We start from the raw sequence: 19,494 nt of genomic DNA, 5'->3' as shown, positions 1-19,494 counted from the left end.
AGTTTTCCTGTAACCACACGCTGGAAAGTTTGAAGTTTAAGTCACACATTTTAAAAAGCTTGCATTTTATTTTTACGGTCATGTGGAGTGCCGTGACGTATCCCTGCCTTGTGAATTTGTTCATATCAAGATGGCCAAAGACCTTTCCAAAACTTAGGTGGGAAATCCAAGTGCTCCTATATCTCCGCCAGACGCTGATCGAGGCAGGACCCAATCCACCATGGAGCAGAATGAACTTTGACCCTTTAAGTTGGACTTATTCCAGACAGTTTCCTGTGGGCCGCAGCCCAAATGCCCATGTACGCGCACTCACAGATTCACCACTTCAACATGCCTCATAGTAAGGTAAAGGTAAAGGACCCCTGGGTGGTTAAATCCAGTCAAAGACGACTATGGGGTTGCAGCACTCATCTCGCTTTCAGGCCAAGGGAGCCGGCATTTGTCCACAGACAGCTTTCGGGGTCATGTGGCCAGCATGACTAAACCACTTCAGAACACTGTGATCCGTCACAGTGCATGGAAACATTGTTTACCTTCCTGCCGCAGTGTTACCTATTTATCTACTTGCACTGGTGTGCTTTCGAACTGCTAGGTTGGTAGGAGGAGGGACCAAGCAACGGGAGCTCACTCCGTCGCGGGGATTCAAACTGCCTTCTCATCGGCATGCCCAAGAGGCTCAGTGGTTTAGACCACAGCACCACCCATGTCCCTATGCCTCAGAGTAAGGCCAATTCTGACAACTACAGTAACTCTGAAAAGCGCTAGTTGACTTAAAACTTCCTGAAATAATTCCACGCTGGGTCCTCTGGAAATCTCTTCCTTTTCTTGAGTTCAGCCATTAGTCCACTTGTCTCAGGATTGTCCACACTGATTGGCAAGTCCTCCAGGATTTCTGATGGGGAACTTTCCCAGCCCTCTTTGTGGGGAGCAAATAATGGCCACTAACCTTGGTGGCTTTAAAAGAAGATTAGGCAAATTCATGGAAAAGAGGGCTATCTTGATGGCTACTAGCCATAATGACTTTGCTCTGCCTCCACAACTGGAGCCAGAAATGCTTCTGAATATCCGTTGCTGGAAGCCACAGGAGGGGAGAGGCCTCTTGTTGTCATGTCCTCCTTGCTGGTTTCCCACAGGCAACTGTTCGGCCACTGTGAGAACAGGATGCTGGACTAGATGGGCCATCGGCCTGACCCAGCAGCCTCTTCTGATGTTCTTATGGATAGGAACCACATGCACTGCTTCTGGGTTCCATGATGGAAGAAAGATGAGCGACAAATGTAATACAATTCACAAACCAGAGAGCCTCTGGTGTATTTTTATTAGAAAGGGACCTTGGTTGCTTTATACAATGAAATGAACTTTTGCCACTGCCCTTCACCACCTCCAGCGTTACCTAATGTAAGCTCTTGTGGAGAAGGATCAAAAAGCAAATGGTCCTGATGTGGTTCACTTCAGCTCCCAAAGGTGCAATGATATCACAGAAGACAGAGTGTGGTGAGGACAGATAAGAGGGAAACTGCAAAGAGCTTTGGGGAGACCAGAGAAGCAGCCAAGATTTGAAAGCGATACCCTGGAAGATGAGGGAAAACCAGCCACTGATTTCCCCTTCGCCATCAGAACTCAAAGAAACTCTGTAGAGTCTCTTGGCTCCTAAATGCAAAACTCTCCAAGTTGTCAAATATAGACAGGATGGAGCCCCACTGCACCCCCAGCTATAGCCCAGAGTCAGTAGGACAGAAAGTCCAGATCTAAATAGTCAAGCTTGGGACAGATCCTGTAAACCTTGTCCAGACACAGTGAGGAAAAGCTGTCTAGCCAAGATTGGGGTGTTGGTGGGTTTTTTTTGCTTTTCTTGAGGTCAGACGAGACTGGTGCTGGAAGGTTTATTTTCAGCAAGGATGCCGGGCGTGAAGCACCCCAGAATGACTCAGAGGCAGAGATCACAAGTTTGACTGCAGAAATGAACCAAGACAGGAGATTCCCTCTGATCACTCTGTTTGTGTGTGTGAGAAAGAAGTGACAGCCCCTGGGCTCCAAATATTTGCAAACCAAATCAGTTTTAGTTTTTATTTTCGATTCCAGTAAATTGCTGAGCTTTTCAGTACACAGCAAGAAAGAACCACTTCCTTATCACAGAATCACGGAACAGTAAGTTGGAGGGGATCCCAAGTGTCATCTAGTCCAACCCCCACCTCCTGAGCCTCACCTATCAATCAGACTGCCATTTAAGGGGGCCAGTCTCTCTTCCAAACCCTTTGTCAGATTGCACTTTGTTGTCTGTGATTGTAATAATAACAAACAAATAAGACCTCTAGGTCTCACTTTCATGGAGCAATTAAACAGGCCACAACGAACGCTCCCACATACAGAATGCTCACACATAATAGATTTAATATTTTTTGTGTGTATCTGAAAGCCAGACTTTGGAACTGGTCTGTTCCCCCCAACAAAACTATTAACAGCATTCTGCTGTCATCTGTGTCCACAGAGTTGCAGTGGTAAAATGTCAAAGATGTGTGTAGTGCTTTTTTTCCTGGGGGTACGCAGGGGTGTGTATACCCCTAAAATTTTTGTGAATCTTTGTACTTGTGTCCATTTACTGTATCTATTTTTCCCGATTTGAACTATAAAATGGTGATTTACTGGAGTCAAAATGAAAGCACCCCTAAACATTTTTTTAGATGTGTGGATGTGTGTGTGCTTCTGTGTGACCAACCTGGTGACCTGGAGGTATCATTGAACAACAATTCCCCCCTCATCCCTGGCCATTGACCATTCCTGACTGGGGCCTGTTGGGAGTCTAAAAAACACATGGAAAGCACCTTGTTGTCACCCCCTGCCAAAGGCTGTTTCAAAGGTCCAAGCAGATACATTACCCCCCCTCCTCAGGAGCATAGGAAGGGGGGGTGCGGTTTGCCCCAGGTGTCATCCTTGAAGGGGGTGACAAAATGACACACCGCAGGGGGTGGCACTTACCGTGGGGCCTGGCCTGCAGCACACCCAAGCTACGCATCTCTCCTGGGAGTGACGTGGTGGCTCAGGGCCCCGTGCTGCCCAAAACAGCAGCGTGGGGCTTGCATCCGCCAGGCGGTCTCTGTGAGCAGCTTGTTGTGCCTCCCCCGTGCATGGATCGCCCTGCCTCCTCTGCTCCGGGTGCTAGAGCAGCTATCTATGCTCCTGCCCCCCTCTTCATTCTCTCTCTTTGGAAAGGGAGGAGTACAATTCTCTGGGATATAGATGCTTTATGAGGGACGCGGATGGTACTGTGGTCTAAACCACAGAGCCTAGGACTTGCCAATCAGAAGGTCGGCGGTTCGAATCCCGTGACGGGGTGAGCTCCCGTTGCTCAGTCCCTGCTCCTGCCAACCTAGCAGTTCGAAAGCACATCAAAGTGCAAGTAGATAAATAGGTACCACTCCAGTGGAAAGGTAAACGGCATTTCCGTGCACTGCTCTGGTTCACCAGAAGCGGCTTAGTTATGCTGGCCACATGACCTGGAAGCTGTCTCCCTCGGCCAATAAAGCGAGATGAGCGCCTCAACCCCAGAGTCGTTTGCAACTGGATCTGATGGTCAGGGGTCCCTTTACCTTTACCTTATGGATGCTTTAGCCTTCTCGGCTGTGGCACTCGCTGCTTTGAAACTCCTTCCCTAAAGAGGCCTGACTTGATTCACGGATGATGATACATAAATTATAATTATAAACCCATTTATTCATTCATTCATTCATTCATTCATTCATTCATTCATTCATCCCCTTTATAAGGCATTGTGGGAGGGTTGGACTAGATGACCATTGGGGTCCCTTCCAACTCGACGATTCTCTCCCAAGAATTCAAGGTGGTACGCATCCGTCATTAAAGCACCAAATCCAATTACAAGTTGGGAGTGAAGTTTGATGATAATGTAATGAATAGTTTTAATTGACAAGCAGCAGTGCTGGGCACACCCCTGCTAGTCACAAATATTACTTCACTGAGCTCTGGGAGCAATCTGGCTCCTCTCATTTTGCAAAGTTGCCTTGCCCAGGAAGTGCCACAACTGCTGAACACCCCACAATCGTGCCAGTTTTCACCCCCTTTTCAATAACTAACGGGGCAGCGATGGGAGTAAATTTGCTCACTGAAGGTACCAAAGCCATTGTTTGCTAGAGCAAACTCAGTCCAGGGCATAGCACCAGCCAGCTGTGTTCGCTTCAAGATCCTTTGCTTCTTGTTTACCCCAGAAACAATAGATGGGAAGTTTGGTTAGCGTCACCAGAGAGAAGTGAGAGGAAGGAGACTGTAGAAGACAGCAGCCTTTGGACCTGAATGGGAACTGCATTAGGCAGGTCAGGAGGTCATGGCCTGCCCTGGGTGAGAAAGGGGCCGAGGAGGGTGGAGAAATAGCGCCCTCTTCTGGGGAAAGTAGCCAGGTTTTCACAGCATCATCTGCTCTGCAAAGCAGCTCACCAGCATCCACCGGGGCATTGCAAATGTCCAAAGAGGGAAATGAGAAGAGGCATGGAGGCAGTTTCATGAACCCTGTTGTGTGTCGCTGCTATTGAGACTTCAGCTGCGATTCCTACTTGCCACAGACAACCAGGCCAGTGGCTATTTGCAAGCTGGCTGAAATGAACTCAGACCCAAATATGGAAAGGCAACAAGGGCCTCCAGTCAACCCTTCTCTCTGACACCCCAAATTTTGGGAGCCTTGTGTAAGTGAATATACTCATGTCTGATGTTCTGATTAATGGACAGCAATTATATCTTTCACCACAAAATGGCTGATTGCAGAGCAGAGGAGGAAGGCTTTGGGCAGGGGAAGCATTGTAGACTCTCAGATCATCCTGCTTGCCTGTTACAACAACCTTGCAAAGCTTGCATGCAGGGAGCTTGGTGTGAAGAAATCAGCAAACTCTTTGTAACGGGAGAGGGAGAAGGGATGCTTTGAAATACTGGTTTCAAAATAAAATACTTCTTTTCTTAGGTGTTTTAAGTATGTGGATGTATTTTTATTTGCTGCGCTCTTCTCTCACTCACAAAACAGAACATTTCAGAACTTGACATTTCAATATACATGCCATACTGGAAGGTCGAGTTCCTACGTAAGAGAAGCTGTTCAGGAGTCCAAGGGTCGGGTGTAAATGAAGCATTTGCAAAAAAAGCTGTATATACTTTGGTGTAACTGGATTCCTTTCTTTCTCTTTCTCAACAAGACACATACAACATCACCAAAATACAGAGCAACAAGTGACCACGCACTCCGCAGATGGGGAAAAATTGGGCTCCCCTCCCTGACAGTGCCATGCCACATGCCATCAGGGAAATTGGCACCAAGCACAGAATTCAGTACTGTCATGGAACTGCCAATCTATTTTAATTCAACAGGTTTCTAGTCCTTATGACATTGAGGAAAAACACCTCAGAAGTCAGTGGGGACTTGACAACCGCTAGTAGTATAGCATGGACAGCTTTCATCAAAGTCAATGATTTTAGCCCCCTCACCCTTTGGATTCCCTCAGGATTCCTCATCCCACCACTTTTTTATTCACTCCCCACATGACTTTTGGGCCCTCCTCCAGGGATATTGGAAGTTAAGTAAATTGTACAGAATAATCAAATGGATGTTACAACTTGTTATTTGAGGCTGCAGTTCAGCTTTTCTTGACCCTGAATCTGGGCAGGGGCAGACTTGGCTATCGTGGTGCAGCCGATTCATTAATTTGACTGATTGGAAATGGATGTATATCTCTGGATTTCTTTTAGTTCTTGTGTTTAGGGTTTTTTTATTGGGTTTTATAAACAAGAATAATGTTATACAAATAAGTATACCAAGTTTTCTCATGTCGTATATCACAAAAATAGCATAATAAATGTGGAAACATATCTACAACTTACGTTTCATTATTAGTGGTCAATGTGTAAGTTCTTGGTTCATGAATTGGATTAAACAATTAGGAAGAAGAAGAAGAAAAGGGGGAGGAATGGCGAGTGCGGGTTTTAACTGACTTGCTGGATCTGTCATTGAATTTGTCATGGCTTTTAGTCAAGCGCAACAAGTGATTGATTGATTGATTGATTGATTAGGGCACCGGGGCTCGCACAGCCCTGATCTGGGTTCTCTGGGATGCATAGAATTTAGTGTATTCTGCCTGTGGTATGCAACAAATGTCCCAGCAACAAATGAAAGACTAAATGAAGACAGAGGTCACTGCAACTCACCCACGTCCCTCCTCCGGTCCAGTGATGTGAAACACTGGAAAAAATAACACACAACAATAAAGGTTAGTTATTCAACCCACACACCTCTCTATATACATCCCATGCAAACCTTTGAAACCTCTGGCAGTCTTATTCTTGGGAACCTTGGCCATGGACAAAGATCCCAACCAAATTTCCAGAGCTGTTTTCACAGACGATTTTTTTAAATGATCCTGACTGTGATGCAGTATTCGGGGGGGGGTGTAGGGGTGACACCAGTGGCTAATGGTAGTGCCTTTGGGTAATAATAGATCCAAAACAATGGTTGGGCTATTTGTGTAGAAAGGTCAGTTAAATATATACGATGAGGAAGAGCCTCCACCATCTCCCTAATCAGGAGCAGGTTCATAGCAACCTTCGCTTGCCCTACTGAAAACTCGGGACTGCAAAAGGGCCATCAAAGAACAGGGGAAATAAACAATTGGAAGGAACTGTTTTGAAACTGGGCTACTGAACACTTTCATCAGAGGCATCTGAGTCCAATTAAAAGGCCTGGTCTGGGTAGCTCACCAAGTTTGCTCTCGTACGTTCTCAGCTCAACAGACACAGGATCACAGGCTCCAGAGCTTTCGCATGAGCCCCAGCTGGCATGGCAGTGCTGGATAAGGCAGATGGGAGTTCAAAACATCTGGAGATGTATATCAGGGTGGCAAAGACTTCTGCAGAAGCTGAAAGAGCTTGCTGGAGACTGGACAAAGTTCCTGCCCCTGCCCCGCAACATGCTGTGCGTTCCACCTGGTTGGAACTCTCAAAGCTGGGCTGATTTCTGAGTTTTTCCAGACCTGCCCTTGAGTCTTCTATCCCCCCCCCTTTTAAAAACCCTACTGATTCACAACAGCTAGAGGCCAGTGTCCCAGTGCCTCTTCCTTAAGCCCCTGAGCTTGAGACAGGAAAGAGGGTCCCCAATGGCCTGTGGGAAAGTGAAATTCATGAGAATGGGACATTCCTAAACTTCTTCTGCGAGGTCCCTTGAGACTCTGGGGAGGCCTCCTACAGAGGGTCTACGAGGAATATTAAATGCAAGTGGCCTTAGTTAGGGGCAGCCTCTCCCCAGCCCAATGAGCCTTGCTCCTAGGGACTGCGATTTGGCTTGGGTGGATTTCTCCCTCCAGCAAATGGGATAAATTTCCCGCAGACATTCCTGCCCTCTGACATCTCGTGCAACACTCCACAGCTGCCTCCTCCAACATGACGGCCCCTGGGCTCTCCCTCTTCTGTTTCTTCTATTTCTCCCTCTTCTCCCTTAGTATGTGAGGAGGACAGGGACTCTGGCACACTATTTAACTCTTGACAAAGAGATTACATTGTCCAGGGACATGCCCAGGTGCTTAAAATATATTGGAGCATGGGCCCCTGGACGAACATGTGCACAAACTGATTTATAGATTAAAATTTTGTGTTTCAATGTTGCAACCCATCACGGGACCTTAGGGCAAAGGGCAGGTAATTAGTACAGTGGTACTTCGGGTTACATACGCTTCATGTTACATAGGCTTCAGGTTACACACTCCACTAAGCCAGAAATAGTGCTTCAGGTTAAGAACTTTGCTTCAGGATAAGAACAGAAACCGGGCTCCGGCAGCGCGGCAGCAGCAGGAGGCCCTATTAGCTAAAGTGGTGCTTCAGGTTAAGAACAGTTTCAGGTTAAGTATGGACCTCCGGAACGAATTAAGTACATAACCTGAGGTACCACTGTAATGACAATAAAAATACTAAACAAATTGTCCAGTAGCACCTTAGAGACCAACTAAGTTTGTTCTGGGTATAAGCTTTCGTGTGCATGCACACTTCTTCAGATACCACTTCTTCAGATAAAAATACTAGAGGGACTTGCAGCAAGCAGGTGTGCCTGGGATTGCAGCTTGAGCTGATCGTGTCCAGCAGGTGAATCTTTACATTGGGGACAGGACACTTGCATTTCACGAACAGAAGCAGGCCTCTGCTATCCCTAAGCCAGCTAAGCAGCTGCCTAGGGTGCAGACCACTTTGAGGGGCACAGTTTTATACAGATTATTTTTGTTATATCTTATGAATTTCTGATTTGCTTTTATTTATATTTTGAAAAAATTTATCATTTCTACAAGACACCTGTTTTTGAAAATTGAAGTAAGAAATATTTTTTTGGGGGGGCGCAAGTAGATAGCCTTGCCTGCCGCACAAAATAGCCTTGCCAAAGGTGAAAAATAGCTCGGTAGCAGCACTGCACAGGATAATAGAATTTGTAGAATTGGAGAAGAGCCACGAGGGTCATCTAGTCCAACCCCCTGTATTGTAGGAATATTTTGGCCAATGTAGAATTATAAAGTGTCAAAATCGAGATGTGGAAAATATAGAAACAACGAGGAGAGGCAGCACTGAGATATGGAGATATGCTTCAGAGATCTAGACCATGAGGAGCTCCGAAAAATTAATAATTATAATTTGGACTATAATTTGGGTTTTTTATTTTAATTGGAGTATTATGATTGGATATACTAATTGGATGTTTTTTATTGGAAAATCAATAAAAATTATATTTTTTTTAAAAAAGGAATATTTTGGCCAATGGGGCTCAAACCCATGAACCTGAGATTAAGAGTCTCATGCTGAGCTACCAACAGAGCTATCCCAGGAAATAGGAGAACTTGTCTACCTTGGAACTAGCAGCTCAGTCTCGTTGTGGGGATCCGCCGCAGCAACTGAGTAACAACTGTACAATTTGTGGGTTTTCTGGGTTTTCTTTTTAAAGAAGCTGCTGGAATGGCCTTGTGCAAGCAAATAACTGTTGGCTTGGGAGGCTCTTTGTGGCAAAGCCCCCGAACAGCCTCTTGATCCCTAATCAGATGCATGCTGCAGCTCTGGCTGACCTCTGAATCCCCCCTTTGCAAGGAAGCAGGGGTGTGTGTGTGTGTGTGTGTGTGTGTGTGTGTGTCTTATCAGCACACGTTCATAGGAACTCAGTCCATGCAAAACTAAAGCTCAGTGTATGAGCACAGCATGTGGGACTCTGTTCAAGCCAAAACCCTGCGGGCACCCACTGCAGATAGCCGCTCCTGCCCCCTGCAACTGTAACCCACAGTCTCATGCAGTCAAACTACACCTATTTTCTCCGCCTCCTCCAAAACATAACATCTATTGTCTTTATTTTGTCCCTGTTTTATCTGTTGGAGAGATTTGGGGTGCAGGCTTCTTCCTTTCCCCAAACAATAACACAGATCATTTGCAACCTGTGCATTGATGATCGAAGGTTTCTCTGCTGGATACTAGGCATTCAGTCTCATATGCTGCTGTTGCCAGCAGGCTTAGCCCTCAGACAGCAGACATTGCCCAATGCATCCGAGCTAAAGTTTTCCCTTGGGGACCCTCCGCTGTGGGTGGGGAGGGCGCAGCGCTCTGCACGCACTCAGAGGCGTGCTGCCGCCACCAGCCACCTTCCTCCTGCTGCTGCTGCTGCGAGGTGGAGGCTTTACACAGCCTTCGGCCGTGCCGGACACCCTGCGTAGGGGCCAGTCGGGGCTGGGCAAGGGAGTGGGGCTAGCACATGGGGCAGCCCCTGGGGCCCTTTCAGGAAATGGCAGTGTGATGGGGGACGCGCTCAGAGGGCCACGCTGAGAACACTTGCTTGCTCGGGCTGGAGCTTAAAAGTGGGGAATCATTAAAGTGTGGAATTCTCTGCCAAATAATTTTAAGTCAATGAAAGCACTTGGGATTGCTTTCCTTACTTAGTTTGGATCATCTTAATGCAAACTTTTACAAGTTGTTTGTATCATCGAAAGCTCTGTCATTGTGCTTTTCTTTTGAGACAAAATATGCTAATATATGAGTTGTTTTCTCTAAACTAAAACCTCAGTATTCAGGTTAAAATGCCATGTTGGCACTTTGCAATAAATAAGTGGGTTTTGGGTTGCAGTTTGGGCACTCCATCTATAAAAGGTTTGCCATCACTGCCTTAGCCAAAGGCCATCCAAAGGCATCATATATACGCCGCTTAATTCCGGCAACTGTAGTTTGAGATGTTTCAGTTTGCAGCATTTGAGAATCTTAAAACCTGACGGGTGGTGTTGCTGCTGCTGCTGCTGCTGCTGTGTCAAATGCCTTTTTTAAAAGGTAACTTAGCTGCCGCCGGCTGGTTCCCTGCCTAACATGCAACAACAGGAGCCAGGCAGAGCAGGGCAATCTGCTGCGGAAGAAATTGAACCAAAGAGGAGACCTTGGCAATCGAAAGTGTCCCGGCAGCTGTCACCCGTGGCGAAAGCCTCAGAGAGGTTTTGGGGGGGGGGCTCCCTTACCTTCGGCCTCTTGAAGCAAGCCCAGAAGAAATCCAGCCACGGCATGATGGGGGCGCTCCGGGACTGGGCGGGGGGTCAGCAGCTAGGAGCCAGGGGTCTCTCTCTGGCCCCAGGGGAGAGCTGTCCCCATCAGATCCAGGAATGCCAGCCAGCCCTTCTGTCTGTCTGCCTGGAGCAGCTGCGGCAGGAGCTGGGAAACAGGCAGGGAGGCGTTCCCTGCAATTCAAACCCAGCTGCACCGTTATTCCGTTGGCTGGAAAAAGGCCTGGGATGCCAATTGAAATTCCCCAAACATTACAGGAGGGGTTTTTTCCCGTTTTTTTTTTTAAAAAAAGGCTTTCCTTCCTCTCTCTTTAAATGCACCAGTCCGGCTGCTGTGAAGCAGGGAAGGGAGAAGAATAGAGGAGTCAAGAGGCAGCTGCGTGCATGCCAAGCATCTGAAATCGAAGCCTGCATACCAGAGCGAGCGACGCATCCAAGCCCAGAGTTGTGGATCTCTGAACACGTGCAGACAGCTCCCAGGCCACTGGCCCGTGCGAGGACGCAGTTGTTGTTGTGTTTCATGTAGCTGGAGGAAGGGGACGAGGGAATAAGGGAGCGTTTCATAGAACTGCAGACTTGTAGAGTTAGAAGGGACCTCTGAGGGTCATCTAATCCAGCCCCCCCCGAAATGTAGGAATCGCAGCCGAAGAGCCTCTGGTATCCAGGAAGCTGCTCACTCACCCAGTAAAGCATTTTCTTTTTCTGCTTGTGACTGGGCATGCTCCGCTTCAGACACCGTGATGCCTCTCAGCATAGCCTACTTCGCAGGGTTGCTGTGAGGCTAAAAACGGGAGGGAGCAAATCTTATGAACCAAGAGAAGCTGCGTCTCCTGAAGGGAGCAGCGATCAAAATACTTTACCACCCACTCCTCTTCCATGTGTGAAAATGGCCCCATCGTCCTCCTGGCTGGCTCACACTCCAGGATTAGTCCTGTATTTAAGGGACATCTTCCACACTCTGGAAATGCAAAAATAGAATTTGCAAAGACATTTGGGTCATACAGATCATTCCTGCTAGAGCAGATCAAAGAAACAGTGGCCTTAGTTCAATTGTTTTTTTAAAAAAAGCTTTTCCTTTTCCACACCATCAGAAGCAGGCTCTGGTCACGATGCAATACGATACAATACGATACGATATATTTATTGTCATTGTCCCGCACAGAACAACAAAATTGAAAAATCTACATAAGACATTCAAAACCCAACAAGCCTGCTATCCCAGCTATCCCAACCTGGTTAGCCCCCTAAAAACTCTGGTACCCCATTTCTAAATACAATACACTCCCATACAGATTCCTTACAATGCGATTAAAACCAAAATCGCATTTGGGTAGAAACTGTTTCTCAGGCGGCTAGTCCTAGTCTTTATAACCCTGTACCTTCTGCCAGAAGGCAGAAGCTGAAAGAAATCATTTCCAGGGTGCGCACTATCCTGCGCTATCTCTGCCGCTTTCTTATGGCACCTGGAAGCATAGATTTGATCCAAGGTGGGAATAGTGCACCCAATTATTCTCTCCGCAGTCTTTACAACCCTGAGCTGGGCTGCTGTTGGGGCAAATGGTATTTCAACGGAAGCATTTCAATTATTGTTTCTAACTAGTTACCTTGTATTCTATAACTGATGTTTTTGAATGCTGTAAGCCACCTTGAATCCCAGCTTGGGGAGAATGTGGGCTAGAAATATATTAAAAATAATAAATTTAGTAGTAGCAGAGTTTCGCCAAATATTTATTTGCATTTTTTTTGAAGAAAGGGTGCTATACGTCCTACACAGAAGCACCGGCCTGGCCTGCAGGGCTCTATGCCAGCAATCTGGCTAGTGCCAAGGGTCCTTTGGCACTTGGCTGATGGGACTGAGCAATTAAGTCCCTCAGGAGGCAGGTGGGGGCCCTCCCTCCTCTGCCCCACAGCTCTGCTGTTCCCTGGAGTCAGGGTAGGGAGCAATCGGTGAGGGGGCTTCCACCAGCAAGTTATTCCTACCTCCTTCCTGGCCTGCAGTGAACTGTGGTTGGGTACCCCCCAAACAGCCGCAGTGCCTGGAAGGAGCCCCTGACAGATGCACTGTCAAGGTGGAGAAACGGCGGAAAATATGTCTAAGCATTTCAAGGGCTGGATTGGATGACCACTTGGGGACCCTTTCCAACTCTAGCATTCTGCGATTCTATGCATGTGCCAACCTGAGCTCCAGCCCAAGGGGGGTTTTATGCCACAGTGAATTCTGCAAGGCTTGACAGCCACACCGGGTGGCTCTTTGCAACACCAGCCTAACCCAGCTTCTCCCTCTGCATTGCTCCGTGTCTGCTAGCCAAAAAAGAAGGGAGGGGGGCAAATACTATAGAATGAGGCTCCCCAATGCACCCTGTAAGCAGCCATTTGGTGTGCAGCAAATTTCCACTTTTTCCTTTCTTGGCATGGACGTTTCCCAGAGGTCAGGCAGAAAGAGAGAGAAAGAGAGAGAAAGGCAACTTGTGGCAAAGACATCCAGGCTTATTAGCATAGAGAGAACAGAAAACCTTTTATTTCCCGCCTGCTGAAGGAGGCCCAGGAAGAAGAAAAGCTGGGAGAGGACTGGAGGGAGAAGAGAACAAGCAAAGGCTGTCTGTCTCCCCCCTCCCTCCCCGCCCTGCCCACTTGAAATGCCAGGCACAGGGTGGCAGCAGCAGCATTGGGGAAGGGGAACAGTAGTTCAGAGGCAGAAGGGCCTTGACCCCTTCCCTGCTGGACCTTCCGGTAGAAGAAAGCCCTTGGTCCGTTTTTGCTTCTGGCCAAGGTGGGAGCAGTGCCAGGGCTCAAGTGAGGGAGGGCCACGTGGCACCAGAATTTGCTGGCAAACATCTCCATCGCTACATTTATTCTAAGCCAGGGGGAGCCAATTCGGCACCCTCTAGACCTCTCTGGACTCCAATTCCCAGAATCCAGTGGGGACTGGTGGACCTGGTGGGGCACCTGGGCAGAGCCTAGGCGGTTACGTGGGCATGGCCTAGGAGGTGGCTCCTTCTGAGGTGCCCATCCTCTTCGCTTGCAAATAAACGGCAGACACTTAAGCAGCCCAGTTGTGCAAATGCTTAGCACCTAAACTGTCCAGCCTCAGTTTGGAAGGGATCTATGCTGCCAAACTTCCTTCTCTGCCATCACATTAAAAACCACCATAATTAAACTAAGAAGAAATTCTGGAATGCATTGTGAAATGTAGAACGATGGCCTATAAATGTTCAACTGAAAGACGCTTTAAGAACACCCAAAGAATGACTTACCAACAATTTGAAGACAACAGTGTGTGGACGCAGGCAAAAAAACAATGTGCAGAATGCAGCGAACACACTTTATGGCCATGTGTGGACTTTGCACCTCTCCTCTGCCCAGGAGGGGAACGAGGGCAGAGCCCCATCTTGGTGCTCAGTGAAATGTGGTTGTGTTCAAGGAGGTTGGACGCAGGAATGGAGTTGAGGAAGCAGGGGCTGAACAGGAAGAGAAATAGTCTTGCATTGCATTGCAGGTTATGGAAGGGAGATTTTCTGAGGCCTTTTGTGGGTGCCATAGGGGATACAGTGTTACTTGAGTTAAGTACTTAATTTGTTCCGGAGGTCCTTTCTTAACCTGAAACTGTTTTTAACCTGAAGCACCACTTTAGCTAATGGGGCCTCCTGCTGCTGCCACGCCACCGGAGCACGATTTCTGTTCTCATCCTGAAGCAAAGTTCTTAACCCGAGGTGCTATTTCTGGGTTAGCGGAGTCTGTAACCTGAAGCAGATGTAACCTGAAGCGTATGTAACCCAAGGTACCACTGTACTGGAATTGGAGTTGGATTCAAATATTTGCTCACCCATGAATTCTCTGGCCACGCTCCTTCTGCCACCCTCAAGACTGATACCTGTACGTTACTCTGCACCCTGAGTCATGTGGCAGAAGGCATGGAGAGTATGGCTTTATCACTAGCTCTAGAGTTTGCCTGGCTTTCTTTTGGTCTCACATCATTCTTCCTTCCATAATCTGCTTGGCTTCCCTCATGCAAAACTACCCGATGTTGTCTGAGGATGGTTACATAACTGCCACCCACAACCTGCAATCCAAGTCAGACGTTGGCTGAGGCACGGGGCGGATGCCCTGTGGACGGCCAGGTCTCCTGGGAGGAAGAGGAGGAGCCCCTGGTGAGGCTGACCGCTTGCCCCCATGGCCCTCACAGCTTCTGCAAGTGGAAACCAAAGGCTGCAAAACAGAAGGACACAGACACACGCACACACGCTTACCGAGCAAGTTAAAAATAAATGGAAATTTTATTTCTGCACCGCATGCCAACTCCTGAGATAGAGAGCGAGGCTCCTTACAGAACCGGAAGCTGGAAATGGCATCAAGCCCTGAGATTCCATCCTCGGGGCTACAGCTGCCTCAAACTCGCTTGGCACTGATCTCTGGGGCAGACAGCAGGAGTGGCAGAGACTCTGTGCGGGTGGCTCAATGTGTACAAGAGACACCACGCATACGGGAGGAACAGTGGAACAGTTGAGGGATAAGAAGAAACATAGTTGCTGGAGAGAATTAATATATTCAAATGAATAAATGCTAGTGGAGATGCCTTTTTTGGGGTGGCGGGGGCGAAGAAATAGTTCTTGATGGCCTCACATTTTTGTGCAGAGATTCCCCTTGTAGCTGAGGGGCCAGCAGGCATCTTCCTGCCATCAGGACTTTGCTGTAATGCAGAAACAGCCACGACGGAAGAAGACCCTGTACATCACTAGTCACTGCACAACACATGGAAGATGGCACTGCCAGATCTCAGCAGGACTTGACTCTTCGCACCTTTTTGCAGGATCTGGGCTCAGGCCTTGAAGGCTGAGGGGTGGAGTGGCCTTCAGGGGAGAGATTTAGGTTTATAGTCTTTCACCCATCAGGGCCTAGGGGGGTGGTTTTGTGGATCAAAGTCTTCTATTTCCCCCTTTTCTATGGAGGAAGCATTGCTATATGAGTGCTTTTTCCAAAGCCCAACCTTCACAGAAGAGAAGGAAATGCTCTGCTTCACAGAGGGAGGTGCTTTTACGGAGCAACACAGAGGGGAGAGGGGGCAGAAGGCAAGGGAAACAAGAACTGAGGTGTGTGACAAAGAGCAGAAGCCTAAGAGAAGCCTCTCCCACTCCCTTCACTGCCCAGCTGCAACACAACAGCCCTATGGTGTTGCCAATCTCTGATAATTGTTGCCACCACCCTCCCACTTAGTGTGGCAGCCGAGAGGGGAGGGGACCGAGGATGAACCAAAGCAGTTACCATATTTTTCGCTCTATAAGACACACCAGACCACAAGACGCACCTTGTTTTTGGAGGAGGAAAACAAGAAAAAAAATATTCTGAATCTTGGAAGCCAAAACAGCAAGAGGGATCGCTGCGCAGTGAAAGCAGCAATCCCTCTTGCTGTTCTGGCTTCTGTGATAGCTGCGCAGCCTGCATTCACTCCATAAGACGCACACACATTCCCCCTTACTTTTTAGGAGGGAAAAAGTGAGTCTTATAGAGCAAAAAATACGGTACTTTTAAAGAGGCCATTCCTATAACCAGCTGCACAAAGGCAGAACTGCATGCAGGCGAAAGCTTTTCGCGTCCCTGGATTGCCATCTTTCATAATGATGCTCTCCCCACTCCTACCAGGCAAGACCTTTTTTCTTCCTTCCTTTGTCCTATCTGGAGGAATGGGTGTGTGTCTTTCTTTTTCAAGTCAAAGTCTGGTTGTGTGTTTACGGTACTGTGCTTCCTTCAAGAAGCGTGTGTGTTCCATCAGACCACCAGAAGAGCCCAATGGCCCATCTTATTCAGCATCACAGAGGCCAGCAGGATTCGAGCACAAGGGCCCTCTCTCCCTCCTGAGATTTCCAGCAACTGGTATTCAGAAGCATTGCTGCCTCCAGCACTGCAGGCACAGCATAGCCATCCTGGCTAGCAGTCCCTGTTAGCCATGAATGCGCCTAGTCCTCTTTTAAAGCCATCTAAGTTGGTGGCGTCTGCTTGCAGTTTCCACTGGAAGCGAGGGAGGGAGAGAAGGAATGTTGATGTGTGGGACAGAAATAGCTGGGTGGAATCAGAAGAGAGCTGAAGACATTAAGCCACATACAGGACATGCCAGCGGTTTTTCAGCTGGCCAGCAGGCGCCCTTGGTGGGTGGGTGGGTGGGTCAAGGGGAGGTCCCACTTTTATGTGCAAATTCTGTTTGGTCACAAGGAAGAAGCAGAGGAGAAAGCCAAGGCTGAGCAAGAGCGAAATTCGCAGCCGTTTCCTGCCATTTGCCTACCTGCAGAAACCAGGAAGGTTAGGCCTGAACCCAAGTCCTTTGACATGTTTACATTCTGCATGCGCTAGAATGCGCTGTAGCAGCCTTCCAACTCCAGCATAGGAACCATGTGGCCCCCCAGAGGCTCTTGGACTCCCAACCATCAGAAATAATGGGAGCTAGCAGTGCTTTTTTTTTCAGGGGGTACTCACAGAAACTCAGTTCTGGCACCTTTCAGGTGGGTTCCAGCACCTCTCCATTGCCATTCTAAGAGAACAAGAGAGGTGTTCATGGTGATTTCCGGCACCTCTTTTTCTAGGAAAATAACCCTGGGCATTGAACAAGGTCAGAAGGGCCACAGGTTCCCATTGTCTTTCGCTTTTATTTGTTTGAAAACTTAAGTAGTCTGTTGCCTGCTCAGCTAACTAAGGCCTACATTGTAACAATTCATCTCTTTCATTAACTTACAGGAACAAACAATCTGAAAAGTTTGCAAAAACAAATGCCAGGATTATCCATGGTCACATGAAAACTTAACATGGCCTTTTCACATTCTACATATAAATTCTTCTCCCACTTGAATCTGCTGAGATAAAGCAAAGAGAGCAAAGCTTTGCCGTAGCTGTTGATGCCCTTGGCTGCTCTAGAGCAAGAGAAAAAATCCTCGATGGTTGGTCTTTCCAGGGAACAAGAGAAAAACTGATCATCAGCCTGTGCCCAATCTAAAACTGAAAGCCAATGAAAAAGTGCAAGCATTTGAAATGAATCACTGTCAGCAGGGGGACTGTGGCATTTGCTGTTTAAATATAACCCTAGAGGGACTCTTCAGTCCTCTTCAGATCTATTTTGTTTGTAATAAGAAAATGTATAGACCAGGTATCTTCAGCCTTTTCAGACCCAGAATTCACTCTGGAGCTAAACATGTATTTGGGGACCCATTTCTTAATATTTGACCATATAGTTGTATGCAACATTCTTTTTTTTTTCTTTCCAAAAAATTTATTGGTTTTCACAATATTATAAACAAACAAGCAAACACACAAGACAAACAAACAAAACAAACATAAATCATAGCCTTATTAAAAATTACAGTTATTAGCTTTAAGTGACTTCCTCGCTTCCCCTTGGTTGAATTTCATTGCATGTCCTTTTAACAGTTTTCCAAATCCCAAGTTTTATGAAATTTAACTTAAACATTAACATCCTTAAATCTTCACCTTATAGAATTAAACATATTAATTCATCACTTAACATAAATAAAATCCTAAACCCATTAAGTATCTGCAAGCTATTTCCAGTTAGTTTAACTTAACAAATTTAACTAAATAATCATTAAATTTATTCCATTCTTCCTGATACTCCTCCTCCTTCTGGTCGCAGACTCTTCCGGTTAGGTCGGCTAGCTCCGAAAAATCCATCATCTTCATCTGCCATTCTTCTATTGTTGGTAATTCTTGGGTTTTCCACTTTTTAGCTAACAAAATACGAGCAGCAGTTGTGGCATACAAAAATAATTAAACATCTTTGTAGTTGTATGCAACGTTCTGAGGCTTGGCAACAGTAGCCTATAGGAACCGTATCTTTGGGAGAGCAACAGGACTGCCAAAGCCCCTGACACGTACCTGAGCGCATGCAGAGCTCCATTATACTCTGGAACTCCATGCCTATTGACACGAGGCAGGAGCTTTCATAGTACGCTTTTCGGCACCTGCTGAAATTTTTTTGCTTAGGTAAGCCTGTCCAGGCATGTAGAATGTTGATGCATGTTTTTAGTTTATTGCTGATTTATTTATTTATTGAATTTTTGAAATGGTAGTTTTTACTGATAATTTTAATGTTTCATTTTCATTATAAACTGCTTTGAGGTTTTTTACAATCAAGTGGTGCATAAATTTTATGAAGTAAATAAACAAATAAATAAATCGAACACAGCATAGATAGAAAGCAGACAAGTACTCCTGATGGCACACAGGGCTCAACCACACTGTCCCCTGATTTGTAGACAGCGGGTCTGAGAGGTTTTTCCTTTGTCCCACAGCTTTCCCCAGGAAAACCTGTGGTTTATTGCTGAATGGGAATGAGCATCAACTGGGTTTTCTGCTGCTTGACTTTGTTCTGATTCAGTGGTAAATCATGGGTTTTCCCAAGGAAAGCAATGGGACGAAAGAAAAACCTCTCAGACCCCTGCCTAGAAACCAAACAGAAGAAATTGTGGGGCAAATGGAAGTGTGGATGACCCTAAAGTCTCTCAATGTATAAAGATTGTCCTCCTTTCATAGCCAGCTGTGTATGTTTTCTGTCAGGAAATGGTGGTCCTAAAGCAAATGGATTTCCATTAGAAGTAAAGGGCTGGTGAGCACCGACCCTCACAGTGAATCCCAGAATGCGTTTTAAAGAGACCAGATCGATTCCTCTCCTCCCAAAGGCCTTCTGTCATTCCCAAGGTGAAGCCTCTGAGCTTTTGTGTTGTGCGTTCCGCAATAGAGGCATCCTCCATGTCCAAACACTCATTTAGCACTGAAACTTTTCTCCCGCTCTGCATTCCAATCAGCAAAGAATTGCCTGATACACACAGGCTTTCTGCAGGAGCAAGGACAAACCCAGGTCATGAAGAGAACAAGCAAAGGCGTCCTGCCCTACACTGCTGCAAGTGCATTAAACGCATTGGATGGATCAGTCCCAGGCTGAGAT

The 19,494-nt window shown here is 46.9% G+C and overlaps 1 protein-coding gene across 1 annotated transcript in view; it reads right to left on the bottom strand.

Moving 5' to 3' along the window:
* Window positions 1-10,712, bottom strand: part of STARD8 (StAR related lipid transfer domain containing 8) — a 66,227-nt gene extending 55,515 nt beyond the window's left edge. The window contains exons 1-2 of the mRNA XM_053400315.1: window positions 10,509-10,712; window positions 6,202-6,235 (exon numbers count right to left, since the gene is read on the bottom strand). Of these exons, the coding sequence (XP_053256290.1) occupies window positions 6,202-6,235; window positions 10,509-10,553 (79 nt within the window). The 5' untranslated portion in view covers window positions 10,554-10,712. The remainder of the gene's footprint in view (window positions 1-6,201; window positions 6,236-10,508) is intronic.
* Between the last annotated feature and the right edge of the window lie 8,782 nt (window positions 10,713-19,494).

The sequence above is a fragment of the Podarcis raffonei genome, chromosome 8 (assembly GCF_027172205.1).
Source record: "Podarcis raffonei isolate rPodRaf1 chromosome 8, rPodRaf1.pri, whole genome shotgun sequence".
Classification (NCBI taxonomy): domain Eukaryota; kingdom Metazoa; phylum Chordata; class Lepidosauria; order Squamata; family Lacertidae; genus Podarcis; species Podarcis raffonei.
The sequence above is the reverse complement of the archived record's forward strand: the minus strand, read 5'-3'. Positions and strand labels throughout refer to the sequence as shown.